This window comes from Blennius ocellaris (assembly GCF_963422515.1).
Source record: "Blennius ocellaris genome assembly, chromosome: 16".
In the NCBI taxonomy this organism is placed as follows: Eukaryota; Metazoa; Chordata; class Actinopteri; order Blenniiformes; family Blenniidae; genus Blennius; species Blennius ocellaris.
The window spans coordinates 13,414,868-13,431,427 of NC_137665.1; the positions used below are offsets into that span (position 1 = coordinate 13,414,868).

At 39.3% G+C, this 16,560-nt stretch overlaps 1 protein-coding gene across 2 annotated transcripts; it reads right to left on the reverse strand.

Moving 5' to 3' along the window:
* Positions 1 to 1,596: 1,596 nt before the first annotated feature.
* Positions 1,597 to 15,693, reverse strand: LOC308141837 (UNC93-like protein MFSD11). Of its 2 annotated transcripts, XM_080512066.1 has the most exons (13): positions 15,374 to 15,693; positions 14,931 to 14,986; positions 14,744 to 14,851; positions 14,217 to 14,296; positions 12,946 to 13,042; positions 8,561 to 8,619; positions 8,242 to 8,386; positions 7,506 to 7,555; positions 4,929 to 4,994; positions 4,713 to 4,838; positions 4,454 to 4,628; positions 2,921 to 3,056; positions 1,597 to 2,246 (listed from the first exon to the last, which is right to left on the reverse strand). In XM_080512066.1, the coding sequence occupies exons 1-13, from the start codon at positions 15,461 to 15,463 to the stop codon at positions 2,094 to 2,096; spliced, it is 1,341 nt and encodes a 446-aa protein (XP_080368192.1). In that variant the 5' UTR covers positions 15,464 to 15,693; the 3' UTR covers positions 1,597 to 2,093. The 2 variants fall into 2 exon arrangements, with proteins under 2 accessions (XP_080368192.1, XP_080368191.1); XM_080512065.1 differs by having other exon boundaries at positions 4,454 to 4,838.
* Between the last annotated feature and the right edge of the window lie 867 nt (positions 15,694 to 16,560).

Sequence of the window (16,560 nt, forward strand, 5' to 3'; positions counted from 1 at the left end):
AAGTTAATATTTGAATAAAACAACAGCTGAAGGGGAAGACGAAGTATCAAAGTATTATCTTGAAAGTACAGTTTGAAGGGCAGAAGTAATATTTGATTAAAGCATAACAGATTAGGAGAATTGCATAAAAGCTAAATGATCTTGAAATCAAAGTTTGAAACTGAAGTCAAGGAACAAAGTAGTCAGGATCCATCCTGATTTTACACAATAGTGCTAACCACTGTAGCACCTTGCCACTTTGGCATTCCTAACTGTGGAAACTCTTTTATAACGGGGTGTTTGTGACCCAGAAAATAATGCAATTCTTTATTTTCATGTAGCTTATTAAACATCAAGCTGTCCGCAGCTACCAATCAGTGAATCCTGGAGTCTCCAGAATATCAGGAAGAAGCCAGGGAAGAGGTACAAACTCCAGACATGGCTAAACCTTTACAGACTATTTGCTGAAATATACATGCATGAAACTGGGAAATGTTACTTTGTGACTCAGTTCACCAAATGTGTGAATGAGTAAATGGGGTTAACATTAGAAAGCACGATGTGGACTGCTAAAGTGGTGAGGAAACACCAAGTGGAATCCATTGTGGTTCCAAATCAAACTAGAGTCTTCTCCTAGTGAGGTAACAGTGCGAACCTTTACACAACATTCTGAGGAAGCCCACAGGAAAACAAGAAAACAAAACATGCAATCACAGGAAAAAAAACGCGCAAACTCCACACAAAACCCCCCAGAATCAATCTCATGGTTTTCTCACAGTGGATACCATAGTGCTAATCACTACACCATTCTTCTACCCTTGAGACGTTAAACTTGCTCTCATTTTTAATTCCCTTCCTCGTTTCTGGCGCTTCATGCCTCGTGGACAAAGCACGCCGCTGTTCCAGTAATAGATTAAGCCAAAGTTAAGTTACTTTCCTCACGAGGTTCTCTCTCCAAACCAATAATATGAACGCTGCCAGTGTTTAATTCTGTGAGTAAATGCTGTATACTTCACTTAGCCCTTCAGTGCTTTGTTGTTGTCAAGTAAGTGGCACAATTGACTTAAGATCACAGAAAACTGCTTACTCTCATTATAATGTAATCAATACTCAATTACCAGTGAGGTAATGTGGGACCTCTGGGCCTGTAACCCATACTCTTAAACTTGGACCTCGCCTGCTCCTTTTCTTTTTTTTTTTTTTGATTAATGGCCTCATTGCTTTTCAAATAAATCAGGCAAATTAGGATTAAATCCATCAGGTTTATCTTGTGATACAATGGAGTGACTACTAGATGCACGTTTTGACCAGGAAAAGAAAATCTGGAAATCTCTACATCTCAAACACAAACTGTGGTAGAAAAAAAAAATTCCCTTGTAATGTTAATAATTCAGTAAGATTGCTCTTTTTATGACTTATTGTCAAATGTGTTGTGGGCTGAATACAAGCGCAATGAGGGGAACGTGCATAAAATACAAGCCTGGATTCCCAGTTTGCCTAATTTACATATGCAACCCAATCAATGAGCATGAACCGTAAAATGTGCCCTCAAATCAATATTTATGTGTAGAATCAAACCGTTTCTTAGCTATGTGACACATACAAAATACTACACAGTGAAAATGCACAAAACATTTATTCATCAAATATTCTCAAAAATACATTGACATTAGTATTCAAAATGTACAAATAATAGTGATCGTCATGCATGAAAAAAATATCTGATATTTAATTATCGATAAACGGCTTTAAAAGGTTAAAAAATAGTCAGCAGCATCGCTATAATTATTAAAAACCTGAGCTGGAAGCAATAAGTCAGTAGTTATTAAATAGCTAAGGGAAAAGACATTAATTGATGAAAAAAAAAACCTTTGTTAAAAAAATTAACAAAAATGACTGTTTTGTGTAATTAAGACAAATCGTGTGCAAAGTACAATCCAGGCTGATTAATGACAATGTAGTACGATGAGGGGTTTTCTTAATGCAAGGCAGCTTCAGTAGTGGCCGATATCCAAATGTGTATGACCTTTGAGATGCGTCCTAAAGGAAGGACGTGGGATTTAAAAAATGCGCCAGTCCCCGAACGCAATCGATTCAGGGGACGGAAACGCCGTCTAATATTCTTGTATGTCCACGGCGAAGGTCTGCGTCCTCTCCACCACGAAGAAGCAGAGCGTCCCCGTGAAGCCCAGGATGACCATCAGCAGGAGCTGCCACATCAGCAGGAGGTAGCCGCTGTAGAAAAACGCCACGGCTGCGAAAACAGACTGAGAAGGGGGACACAGAGACTTCAGCTGTGGCGAGATAAAAGTGTCCCCCGTCTCCACTTAATAGGCTGGAACACACTGCGGCTGCTTATCTGGAGGCCGTTACTATTTCACCCAGGGGTCTCTGGAGTGTGGGAGGACGTGCCCCCACCATTACAGAGGTTTAAAAAAAAAAAAGAGAGAGAGAGAGAGAGAGACTGACAATAAATGCTTAAATGCTTGGCTTTGGTTTTTTTAGTCGGAAAAAGCATCACTCTGGCCCCCAGAAGGCCGTCTGCCACGACTCAAACACATCCTGAAGGCTCTTCACTGTCTTACTTGCTAACATTTTATTTTTCTCAAACCAAGTCACAGGTTTTCATCAGACTCTGTACATGAACAGTTAAAAATGCTCTTCTTTTTTTTTTTAACCTTGCAGAAACCCAAAGTGTTTAATATTTATAAGACGTGTTGAGAAAACACTACATTTTCTCAGGTTTAACTCTTGTTAGAAGACCAATTTGGCAGCAAAAGAAAGGGGGACAGAGGTTTACTGGCGCGGGTCCGCCGCTGCCGTTTCCCTTCTCAATGTGGCTTCAGGTGAATTTATTTCACACTTGACAGCACAACGTTTGGACCCGGCTTTGCTCGGCTCTGCTAACAACGTTGGGAGAATTTGCAACATCGGGGATTACCTGGATGAACTTGAAGATGGCGAAGGCAGGCGTGCTGTGCTCCGCGTACACGTGGCCTAATATGCTGTAGAGCTGCGTGTTGAAGCAGCTGTCGCCCAGACCCAGCAGAAAGCTGCACAGCAGGGCGATGGACACACTGACAGAAGAAATAGAGTTGATATCAAAATGTGACCTCTATTATTAAAGCGGACATGGTTTTACGAGTTATAGAGGGAGAAAACACAATTTAGAAACAGCATTTAAGAGTGATCAACTTACATCAATGAGGCTGAAGGAAGATTTCTAAATAGAATACGTAGAGTTCTATATCAACTTCAGCCAGTTTATTAGCATTTTCTTTTCATTTCAAAAACAAGTTCGCTCCTAGATTGAAATAATAATGATCTGTGTCATTTCTAATTATTTAGCTGGTGTATCCACGATGATGAACATGGTGTTGCAATAACAATTCAGAATCAGAATTCAGAATTGTTGAGTTTTTGAACTTGAATACATCCCAAAACCTGCACTTTTCTTACTCTTTTTTTTTTTTTTTTTTTTTTTTACTTAGTTTTCAATACACTGGTACAGAAAATTTAGATTACTTACCAATAATGCTAAATTAGAAGCAAAACAAAAAAAAGGGGGAATGTATGGGCAATCTGGGTGTCAGTAAAGGAGCCGAGACAGTGCACATGTCAGTCCGTGTTTAGTTGAGGGGCGACTGGTAGTATGACTCGTCTCCATCTTCTCGTAGCCATTTCCTTTTTGCAGCCTCTGGGAAAATGTCATTTGTTCCATTTGGAAAACTTCCCAGGCTTTCTCAATCCACTCCTTTGTTTCCGCCACTTGATTGTAACAGATTTGACTGCGGCTGTTTTTTTAAAAAGATACAGTAGTGCCACTCTTGGATCTTTTGTAATATTTTGTTGAACGATTGCTCTCGGTGCCTCAAAGACTTTTTCTAATTTAGGGCATGTCCAGAATACATGACTGTGTGCTGTGGGTTCATTTTTGCCATTAGCTCAGGTGTGACTCTTTTTCTTTTGTATTCTCTCCACATAGTGGAGTGAGTCACCTTGTGAGCTTCAATAAACATGTATTCCCATTCATGTGGTCATAGGTTAGTTAGTTTCTACTTCCTGTTGCCTTTTTAATCTTTAATGCGTCATTAAGTTTCATAAGTGTATTGTAGATGATTTTTTTGTCTTCTGATTTCCTGATTTCATTTCCATTAAAAAAAATTCCATTCAGTGGGTTTAATCACTTTCTTCCATTCTTTATGCTTCATTAGGAAAGATTGTAATTGTGGACATCTAAACAAAGATTGTTTTTAGGAGACAGAATTCCTCTATTAATTGTGCAAATAATTTGAAGTTGTCATTCTTCTGTAGTTGATGTAAGACCCCAGATTCAGCCCATTTCTTTAAAACCCACATCATCATGCGACGGTTTGATATCCTTTGGAGGGTATTTAGCTGACTTTTCTTACTTATTTCAAATAATTCCATCAAGTATTTGCACTTCTCCTGAAGTAAAGAACACGAGAAGTACCTGGGAGTGAGATATGGGGTCGTCTGGGTGCCGGTGTCAAAGACGACCGAGGCGTCATTGGGGATGCTGAGGAAGATTAAATAGAAAGCAACAAAGTGGACGACCATTCCCAGGAAGACCACCGACGTCCGTCTGAAGCGGCTGTTCTTGCACAAGAGTCCAAACAGGCCTCCGCCTGCAGGGAAAGTTAACATTCTGTGTGAACTTGGGCAATTTAAATCATCCAAACTTGCTGTCGGAGAGGGAAAACTCAATTTACCTACGATTTCTCCGACGCCTACCACAATCCCCGAGATCCCAATCAAGCCTTTGGCTGCAGCTCCAAACTGCGCCGTGGCTCCGATACAGGTCCCGTAGACTCCACTGTAGAAAGATAGCTCCAGGCCTGGAGAACGGGGGGGGGGGGGGGGGGGGGTTTGTAGCTGCGGGCCTTTTAACCCTAGGCCACAGAAGCACTGTGATGCATTCCACTTACCGCTATACGCCATGCAGGGACTCAGGAGGAGCATTGTTTTAGCCTTCAGCAGTCGCAGGATGGTTTCTAAAAGGGAAGCAACACGTGCCCATTTCAAATGCTAATAAACTGGATATTTATCGCATTCATATGTTTTTTGGGGTTTTTTTTACCTGTGTTTTGCTCAGATTAAAAAAAAAAAAATCTAGACTTAATTTTCCACTGACAATTAAACTTCAGTGTTAGTCGAACATTTCCTATTGCCAGGAAGCCACATTGAAATGCAGATGGCGAAGCACTCAGGAGAGACTTTCACTGAAGCTGTTAGGGAAAATTCAGATTATAAAAAAAAGAATAAAAATGAAGAAATCCCACTCAGTTTGTTTATATATGCCTGGATGCCCTTTCTTGACATGAATCAGTGCGCATCTTTGATAAAAAAGCAGATACCTTTAAGGCAGGTGTACACATGCACACTAGATCCACACGAGACAAAGAGCAATCTGATCATGCAAACAACTCGGGGCGCCACTGAAGGCAGGTGCAAGTTCAGCACACTTTCCCGATGACAAACACAGATATAATCTGAAATAAACTCCAGCGCAGGAGGAAGCTTCTGTGTACTCGGTTGTGATGCCGGAAGATTTTTATCCACATGAAAAGCAATTTTTACTTCAGGAAAAACAAAACTGGCTGCCACTGCCTGCTAATTTCAGTCTAAGAGCAGCGAAAGGCAATACAAACAAGTAATACCTGGGAAAATGATAAGATGGCTTGTTCACCGTCTTTTCCAGTAGTTATCAAAACAGTATGATGGATTAGATATATTTACAGGAGAAAGCACAGTAGTATTATCCCGTTTGGGTACTTTCAGCAAAATTGGTGACTAAATGGAGTAAATAGCAACTTCAGTCTGATACAAACGTATCAAAAAGAAATTCTAATCAAATAATAAAGTAAATATTTCTCAAGTTTATGTGAAACTTCTATATCTATTTAAGATTCATGACTGTAGAATTTTTTGTTTTATTAATTAGAATTTTATCGCACAATCCATGAACATCAAAAACACCATCTATAAATATTCTATATATATTAAGATGACATTTCTTTTTCCTTATTTTTAGTCTGAGTTATAATCATCACAATTGAGGCTCAAAACATTAAGTTCAATGGAAAAATTGCTGACAAAACATTTTGAAATGCATTTATTAACTAATTTGGACAAAAGCTACTGTGATTTAAAGTCTGTAACTTTAAACACGCTTCCAACATGTAATGTGAAAAAGATATTAGGTTGTGTCTTTAAATAGTTTCAAGGTCCCAGTTTCTATGTTGGCTCTAAAAAGGTTTATGACAATAAAAATCCTAATCTGTAATCTGAGCCCCAAACAAACAAGAAAGTGGGCCTTTTTCTTTTCAAAACTTCCACAAATTAATTAGATGAAGAAGTGAATTCATTCAGTAGATGTTGATAAATTAGCAGCTCTGTCTGCGGTGATAACGCTACACTAGATAGTGTAAGACGTTTAATCAAATCCTAAGCGACTTCAGGGATTATTTGTTTCAGCTCAATTGGGCTGTTGGCCTGTTTACAGTGTTTACTGCTACCAGTTACTGTGAGTTAGTATTGGGTAAACATGCTTCTTGTTGTAGTTTTAATTACTTTTCTGACTTGAGCTTGGGTTGCAGAGAGAATCATGCGTTCGTGTGTGTGTGTGTGTGTGTATACACGAGTTATCGCAGGAGAAATCGATTGAAGAAGCAGACTCGTACTTCCCAGCAGGCCTTGTTTCATGCGAAGTTTTAAAAGAATAAATGCGTTTTAAATGCATGGTAGAACTAGTATTTATTTACAATTAAACATACCGCTTTAGATCTGTCAATAATAAAATAATCTTCTACAGTGTGAACAATACAGTGTTGCAGAGTGTGTTAAAAAGCATGTTATGATGTGAGAGCATTTAGAGGCTCGTGATGAAGGCGTGAGTTTCAAGACCCTATTTTGTAAGATGATCGGAAGAGTTCACCTTCAGTGACACTTGTTTGTTTTGTAACCATAATCTACATTTAAATAGATAAATCGGCATCAAATTAAACTAAAGAGGCTGTATGCACACTTCATGCAAACTACTTTTTATTTAAATCACATTTGCTTATTGATTTTCCACAAGAGTGATTAAATAATTGTTGGATGCCACTTCCATAAATTCTGCTTTCCTCATGATTTGACTGTCAGTTATTCTATAAACACCTTCATTGGAAATCCTCTTACATTTTTTGGGAGTATCTCCTCCCCTCTTCCTTTGGGCAACATAAATCGATTACAACCGTATTGTGCATGCAAGCAGTCTGACTGGAATCTATAACATTCTCTCAATTCTTCTACACATAAAACAGTTAAGAAACATAATTAGTCCTGTCACAAAGGTTATTATGTATTCATTTTCATATCGAAAATGTGCATATTGAAGTTACTCGTTGCATCAGCCTCCGCTCATCATGCATGAATGTATAATGAGAGCTCTGAGTGCATGTAAATGAGCAAATGTAACATAGCAGGTAATGTACGCTGTGTGCGGCATTCCAAACACTTACTGAATTCTGACTTGGTGTCTTGGATTGCAGTATTTGCTCTGTGCGTGTACCTGAACAAGAGACATGAAATCAGTATCAACTCCTGCAATGCTGGTCAAGAGCGATAAAGTCGTACAGCTTTGTGAGGATTGAGTAACAGGCGGAGTAATTCACGAATCAAAAGCAGGAAGGCACTCCTCCCAGAAGGTTACCATGTTGGAGTAATAAAGATTACAGTTTCAGCTCCATCAAAATATAAACGTTTCCAAGGACTTTCGGGACTTTTCGTGCCACCTATATATTTTTTCATATGCTCTTGGTTTGGATCAAGCCGTGTCCACGCTCACAAGTGTGTGTCTGAAGCGGCCTGGAGAGGCTGAGGGATTCGGACCGTCGTCCCTCTCGAAGAGAAAGTCTCGGCCCGATTGGACCCCACTTGTGCAAAGTGCTGTGATTAGTCTCGGCTCTGTCAGAGCCGCATTGATCCCGGAGAAAATGGACAGTGTCACTTTTTAGAAGGACATTAGTCTTCTTTAAAAACCCTCGCGAAATTGTGTCACCGAGGGAAAATAATAACCTCTGAGGTGGTTTCGTACCGGTTTGACAGGGTCACCTGCGTGAAGGGTACATCACTTCTTCTCTTATCAGAGCGCATGTCGTGTCCTTTTTTTTTTACCCAACTTTACGAGATATTATGAGGGGATTTGGAGGGATGACAGTGACAGGAGGTGTAAGCATAGAAGAGACCGTCATTTACATGGTGCGAGTGGAGAGCAGCGACTGCCCCTCCTCCTCGGAGAGCAGCTCCTCCTCATGGCGGCTGTTTCTCAGCACCAGGAAGCTGAGCGTGCCGAGAACAGAGGTGACCAGCAGGGACAGGAAAATGTTCCTCCTGCTGCTGTCTGGGAGAGCCAGATTAGAATAAACCGCTTAATTAAAATGCAGCAGATATATTAACAACATTAAGCAGGGGGCATATTGAGAACAAGAAATCACTCTTTTAATCCTCTTGATATTTAACTTTCATCACGGCGCTACATTCTGCTGCCACGGTTCTTATTCGGTTGCCACCATACCTGGTATCTCCGTCTTTCCGTTCCACTCAAAGTAAATGTAGAGATTGCCAAAGAGCATGCTGCGAGGGGAAACGATGACAAGACATTAATGCCACAGCTGAAATATAGCATTCCTTCCTTTTTATGCACTTTATGCACTACTTGTGTGCTTCTCTGCTGAATATTAGCGCTAACCTGGTTTAACACCATAAGATGTCTTTATTTACAGCTGCTGAGATACATATTCTTGTTGCTGGCTTTTCATTTCAAACAGGAGTGTCAAACATAAGGTACCGGTCCGCAAGAGTCTACATTTCGGCCAGAAAACCGCCAAGCAAATTGTAAAAATTTCAAAGAAGACATAGTTTTTTTAAATTTCTTTTAACAATTTTCTTAAGAGTATAGCAACAGCTATATGAATTGTTTGACATTTCAATGTATTTTTCACCAGAATGCATTATCAAAATTGGCTTTATGTTGACATTTTCCATAGTAATTGTGAAAATATAAACATATATTCTGCATCACAAAAAAGAACAATTTTAAAGCTTAAATTTAAAGATTATTACTGCATTATTTTCCCATTCTGGCATTGGATTGTATGAGGCCCCTGAATTAAAATATTCTTTGACACAGCATATTTAAAATATTTGGATAGATGGTCTGATGGTCTTTATATATAGTCTGCAAACATTAAATTCAATGTTGCATGTGGTTCTAGCCGACAACTTGTTTTATGATTTGTATTCTTCTCCATCGCTTCATAGTTTTACTTCTTGCTTGTTCTTTTTAATTATTACTTTATTCTGAAACAATACCATTTAAATGCATCTCCCCCATATCCAGATGTGTCCTGCCACTGCACTGCTAGAGCTCTCTGGCACCACCCCAGAAGACCCCCCCCCCCCCACCCCACCCCTCCACCACACTTGGAAAACACTTTCACGAGATCAAGCAAACCCTCTTTTCTTAGTTGACATTTTGGTAACGCCTGGTTTCTAACTGATAAGAGCAAGACGCTGTCCTGATCAAAGCCTCGGAGACTGAAATTGGCCCTCACACTAAACACAGGAGGACCCAACCCGAGCCAAGAAGCAGGGAACCTCACACAGATCTTTGACGTGGATCTTATTTTCAAGGCTCACGTGTGAGAGGTGCTGCACAGGCTGCGTTTTATCTCCTGAAAAAACATTTAGATTTCAGTCATTTCCCCCCCCCTTCTCTCCAAGAACCACAGAGACGACTGCACTCCTTTGTAAATAGCTGCTTACACGACTGTGACACTCTTTTCTGCTCCGGCACAAAACAGAATTCATCAGCTACGGTCACTTTTAAAATTCAGCTGCACACAAGGTGAAGACCAAAAGGGGGGCACATTATGGACAATTTTAAAGTCTGCACACTGCCTCCCTGTTAGTTGTTGTTTTAATTATTTTAATAGCTTACTAAGCACAACCTTGCACCAGACTATCTGTAAGACATGCTTTTGATATATGCATCTTCATACACATGCATATTGACTGCACTAATGTAAAAACCCTGTCATTGCCATCTTTCATTATTATTTCATTCCATTCGGTTTCAGTAATTACCTATATCAATAAATTACCCAGTGTTTACTGACTTGGTTTGCACAGGCTTTGGTCCATTTGGTGACGATTATCATTATCATCGGTAGTACTTTCACTTGTAATTTAAATGCATCCTGCTAAAGGTCATTTAAATTAGAACTACAGTTATTCTGATAAAATTTCATGTAATCTAAAGCAATATTTTATCTTGCGTGTGTGGTAAGCTGTCAGACTTAGTTTACACTCATGTTTTATTGATGTTATACTTGTATTTTATTGAATTGCTTTGGTCTTTAAACTATACACTTTGTGTATTTGTATGCATGTATTTGTGTGCACCGCCACAAGTGTCTAAATGACTTTCTACTGAAACATGTTGAACATTTGTAACCATCTAAATCAAGATAGTGCCATGATAACCTTTAAATTTAAACATTGTATGTGTCACAGAGTATATGTGATGAAAACATGGATATTTTACAAAACCAAACAATTGTACACAATTACTACAATCTCAACATAAAACCAATTTTTATGAAACCTTCTGGTGCAAAATACAGTAAAAACGTTTCTTTATAGCTGCTCCAATAAACATGTTTTTTTTTTAAACTTTCATGCAATAGTATTTTGATGTGACGTTTACAGCATGTTGTGTCCCTTTAAGTTTGATCATAATTAGTGTCGGAAAATTGTAATTTAGTGAAACACTCACTTTAAATAGAGCGCCCTCCATGCAATTTGTTGTGTACATCACGTTTCGTGTACGTCAAAACTCCAGGGGCCTTTCAGAGCTTCATACTGTGACCTTTAATTAAAGAGCTCCCATTTGGACAATCAGCGTAATTAAATAAAAAAGAAAGGTCGGTTATGGTTTCAGTTCAACCATTTGAGAAACAATGTTTGATAGACAGCAAATGTGCACTAGATTCCCCCCCCCCCCTGATTTTCTTCCTGGATCAAACACTGGTTTTATAAACATAATAATCTGCATTTATTCCTCTGGGGGAGGGTTTTTTTATGTTCCAGTTTTTGAAGCTGCTTACTTGCCATTCGTGGTTAACATTGCAGCTCTGTAAAAATACAATGATCTATTTCATTCGTTAATTAATTGTCTACCTAAACTAAAAAATGTAGATGAGCAATTAGTTTGTCCCAGAGACACAACGAAGGTTGGGGTGGGGGGGGGGGGGGGGGGGGGTATTCATACAAGCAATCTGTATTTGTGTCTGCAGGCTGTGAAGGAAGAGATTCTTGAGCTCGGTGTGGAGTCAGATTTGCGACACCCTGTTAGAAGCTTTGGCACAGGTGACAGCCAGTGTAATTGCTGTACTAATTTAATTTGCATATTTTAACAAATACAGATGAGTTGTCCGAGCCAGCGTGTGAACCATGGGGCCAAAAAACAAGTGACGAAAAGGCCAAAACTCTCCTGCGTTCGGAGGGGGGGGGGTGTTTTTAGGTGCAGAAAAACTAATGAGTCACCGGATGGAAGAATGACAACGTGTAAGAGGGTCTAACAAAGGTATTTTTAAATTAAAGCCAACAGTAATATAGCGTGTGCTGTCAGGCTAAAAATACAGACGGGATTTTGAAGTGCAATCACATCTTTGATCAGCGAGAGGAGTTGCATCAAACAAAAAGCTTTAACAAAAACATGAAGTGTGTTTGTGCTCCGACGGTAGTGATGGAGAGAATAATAATAATCATAATAATAATAATAATAATATGAGACTCGTTTAAAAGCAACCTTGAGCTGAATTTGATTACAGATGAGTTTGGGGATTGTTAGGCTTCTCAAATAAAGCATGAGCCATTATTGTATGGGTCTCGCACCTTGGCGAGAAGATCTAGCAATTGTTAGCTCACAAAATGTGTGTTTCACGTTGGAATTGGACTGTTAATGAAAAAGTATAGTTTTTAATTTACTGAACTCAAATTCTAGAAAATAGAATCATAATTTCTTGACAGATAAAGTGAAATAAAATGGGATGTAAAGCACCAATAGCTCATAAAACAGCAGCTTTTTACCAAGGAATTATTCTCTGCATCATCTCTCTGCCTTCTATCGCAGTGCTAATTTATCATGTGACCGTTGACCATATGACCCCTGGTATAAAGTAACGTAGCAGTTTGCACCCCCACATCACAGCTGTAGGACCCTCGGTTTGACTCTCGGCTCATCGCTTTTTCCATGTGTAGTTTGATCCTCCTTGTGTGACGGCTGCGTTGTGTCAGTTTACAAATCAATCCTCATTTTGTTTTGCACTGCTCTGTAGTGGGAAGCGTTGCTGCTTCACAAGAATAAAGTCCATGATTTGAAACCACAGGCTGATGACATCTTCCCGTTTGGAGTTTGCATGTTCTCCTTGTGCCTTCTCCAGTTTCTTCCAACCAAAAACCAAAGACACACTTCTGAGTTTCCCCAAATATTTTTCTTGTGATCCGCCCAGTGTCTACATTTTTCAGCTTGGTTCTTCAATGACCTCAAGTTTAAGGGCCCCATTTCATCAATTACTACCATCTCAACCCAAAGTCAATTATAATCATATGTTGCATGTTGCAAAATGCAATGAAATGTCAAACAAAACAAAACTTCTATAGCTTTATCATGTTGCATCTTTTTAGAAACTCACGCCGACAACATGGCTTTGAAGCTAATGCTATTTTGATAGCTTTCATGGTAGCATCAGCGATGTCTCAAGTAATAAATAATCTATATTTTCTTTGAAATGTTTAAAATTTGCATGGTGGTTTTTCAGGCTTTTCTGCCACTCACTAATAATTCTAGTGAATTCAATCTATCCTCCTCTATGGATGTATGGATTAGCTGCACACCTGCACTGCAGAAGAGCCCAGAACATCCCCGTGTTTCTGTTGATGGTCGAGGCCTCCGAGTTTTCCACCAGATACTGTCCTTGAGCCGTCCAAAGCACTGTCACAAAGCCCAACAAAACAAATTAATACACAACTGGTCAGTTGATTGCACACGTGAAGCCAAGAAAATCCAGTGGTTCTGGGTGTAAATAATGCATCTAACCTTACAGGAAGCTGTGAGGATATGATCAAAATTCATCACACCACTACGATTTCAGGCAGCATTAAAAAAAAAAACAGCCCTGAATCACTTCTCATTTTTTTCCTCAGTAAACCCTCAGCAGAAGGCCGCTCTCTTTGTATTTTCACTAACATGTATGAGCAAGCTCAAGGTGCAGCACACTATTTGGAGAAACAACCCCCAACCCATTTAAGGTCTAATTTGGGATATACTGTTTATATGCATCATCGCACCCCAGCCATGATAATCCCTGCATGCATGATTAAACACTATTTGTATTTTGACACAGAAATCCAGCTTGCATGGGCGGCAATGAAGAAAAAAAACACACACACACACACACACACACACACTCACACAGAAAAACCAGGAACCGCACTCAAGTATTTATGTGCCTCAATATCTTGAGCTATTGTTAATACACTGCATCCTGCTTCAGTGATCATATGAACATTTTGGTAAATGGAATGTGATTCAGCACGAGCCAAATAAAAACATGAACCCGGCCTTTCCTGAATATAAAACAGGCACACAAATCAGCTCAAGACAAGACACAAAAATCCCCTGGTTTTTTGCTTTTAAAATTGCTTGATCTTTAGCTGTATTTCCGTCTTTGCGCTGTTGATCAGATGAGGTGAGCTCTTCAGCTCCAGATGATTAAAATAAAATGCTTCCTGATTTTGACCATTTTAAACAAACAAGCCAACGTGTTTAATGAAAAAGCAAATCAAACCAGTTGAACGAAAGTGAAGAATATAAAAAAATAAAAATAAAACAATTTTTTTCATCAATAGGCCCTTACGTCACAAATTTTTGTGTTATCAGATTAAGGCATGAGTAAATTCGTGACTCGTGACTTTCCCTTCCTCTAATTTGAGGAATGAGTTGTTTCTGTTGTAGAGTCATACAGAGCTCAAGGCCTCACTTAAAGAAACGTTGCTGGTTTAAAAAAAAACATTTTAAAAATACAGATGACAGATTACAGTCATCACTTTTACAAAAAGTAATGCAAGCAGACATTACATTTTAAATTGATGAATGAGGAACTTACAGGCTGCTCCAATGCCGATGAGGACAGAAGTGAAGTAAAAAGACCATGTTGAGGGGCTGATGAACACAGCGATGTAACCACTAAGCACAAACACAACCAGGATTATTTATGCATAAGCATCGCAGTAAGAATACTTCAAGACATGCAGGGTCGTGTGGAGGCAGCATAAGACTTTTCCTGCGTCAAACCAGTTCTGCACTACATTTTAAATGACTACAAGTGAAACAAACAATTCTTTCTCAGCACCAGGGGGAAATAGCATTTCTCCTGAAAGTCAAAAACAATGGTAGTTATTGAACTATTGGCGATAACTAAGTGATCTTCTCTAAATTAAACACACATACTTGATTGTTTTCACTTTATATGCTCTTATTAAGGCAGTGACTGCAGCTGATATTGTATTCAATCCTGGTTAGTAAGAGCTCTCATCACCTGTAAAACCAATAATTCCTGCTTTTGTGTTGGGGGATTGACAACAAGTGTGATCTACAACACAGAACAGACTCACCAATAACATATAAAGTTACCTGTACAATATGCCGCTCAAAAACATAGTAATTCTGGGGCCGATGATCGTCACAACTGTAGGTGCAAGCAGGTTGGAGAATGAAAAGATGCCGTAGATGATTCCAAGACTGTGGAAGCAAAAGCACAGAGTAAGCACATATTAAAAGGAGCAGGTTAAACAAGCATGAGTGAACTGCTGTGTTTCACCTGTGGTATCCACTCCCAGAGAAAGTACCATTTTCCAGGCTTTTCACCACAGTTTGCTGAAATGAAGCAGAAGATGCTCAGGTTATGATCAGGTCCTGAAGGGATTCATCAAGTTTCATCATCTCATTATTGACCAGAGAGGGGAAATTAGAAACACGAGATTCTCCTGGCGGCAGCCTGTTTGGCCTCTTTCCTACTTCACATACAGGCATCTGTGGTTGGATCTCATTCTTCTTTTGTGAGGGTTTGCAAAAATATCTCAACTGTGGTGAGCACAGGATGCCAAAATAAACGTATTTAGAAGCGCAGTATTGTGGGTGTGAGATGGGATTATTTTAGGATTTCTGAATGGGCCAAGAAATCTGTTCAATTCATTCACAAGAAGAAGAAGATGGAAAAAAAAGATCTCAGTCCACAGAAACGCAACTTGAAGTGTGACTTACTTCAATATTGCCACATGTGGTAAAGGCTGTGAAGATGAACAGAAAGCCCACTCCCAAAATCACAACGTTGAAAGTCCGTCTGTCCACCATGGTGTCTTCTTAATCCAGACGAGGCATTTCAAATGCACATCGCCTCGTAATGCAGCAGAGTAATCTGGAATATAAATCAACACTCCGGAACAGACTGCAATACACTCATTTGGAGAGAGTCGCGCCAGTAAAAGTTAACTTCAGCGTGAAGTTAGTTTAATGCTTCAGTCAAAAAAAAAAAAAAAAGCTCGGAGAGGAGGAGCACGGCGACAGGAACAGTCATGAGGACATTTCCCTCCTCTTCCACAAAGTACTCATGACTTCTTGTGACTTTAATTATCAACAATGTTTGTGGTCTTCACTTCCCCGTCCGAGTGACGTCACTCTGTTTTTTTTTTTATCTTCCTCTTCAACTCTGCTGCCCCCGAGAGGTCACCAGGAGAACTGCTTCCCCCCAAAAACCTGGACAGAGAAGGTATTCATAACAATAAATAAATAAATAAATACTTATTTACATACATACATACATACATACATACATACATACATACATACATACATACATACATACATACATACATACATACATGCATGCATGAAAAGGGGTAGGAAGAAGAAAAACTTGTTTGATCCCACACTGTCTCCAATATTCTTTAATCACATTTTATAATCATCCTGCTTCTTGAGTCTTTTACTAACATATGCCATGTAATCTACCTCACCGTTTGTTTGTTTTTTATGTTAAAATACGACTAAGTAAACCCACAAAGGCAGTTGGTGTTGGGTAATTGGTAGTAGGGGTTGTCGTACTAAAGTATTAAATTGTGGATATCCCTGATTTTTAACATTCTCAAAAGGATTAAAGATATTGATGTGTGCTACAATTAAGATATTCTAATAGGTTATTCCATCTGAATTAGATCAAGTACAGTTATTCCCTTGGGACATATACTAGGTCACTAAACAGTTCTTCTGAAACCTAACAAGTCCTCTACAAACATAGCAGTTGTGCACAAAGGTGTCTCATGAATCCAGCCTGACACCTGGGTAGCTTTTGTCAACTTGCAGCTTCAGATGGAGAAAGACCAAGACCTTTGGATGTTGACCAAGTGTATTCAGAGTGAATCTCCTTGACAAGCAACTTGGAAGAGTGTCCT

Coding starts and splice junctions, on each gene's coding strand:
- LOC308141837 (XM_080512065.1), bottom strand. CDS start 15,463: ATGGTGGACAGACGGACTTTCAACGTTGTGATTTTGGGAGTGGGCTTT. Junction 14,852..14,930: donor TCTGGGAGTGGATACCACAG/GTGAAACACAGC, acceptor TTGCTTCCACAG/TCTTGGAATCATCTACGGCA. Junction 14,297..14,743: donor TTGAGCGGCATATTGTACAG/GTAACTTTATAT, acceptor GTTTGTGCTTAG/TGGTTACATCGCTGTGTTCA.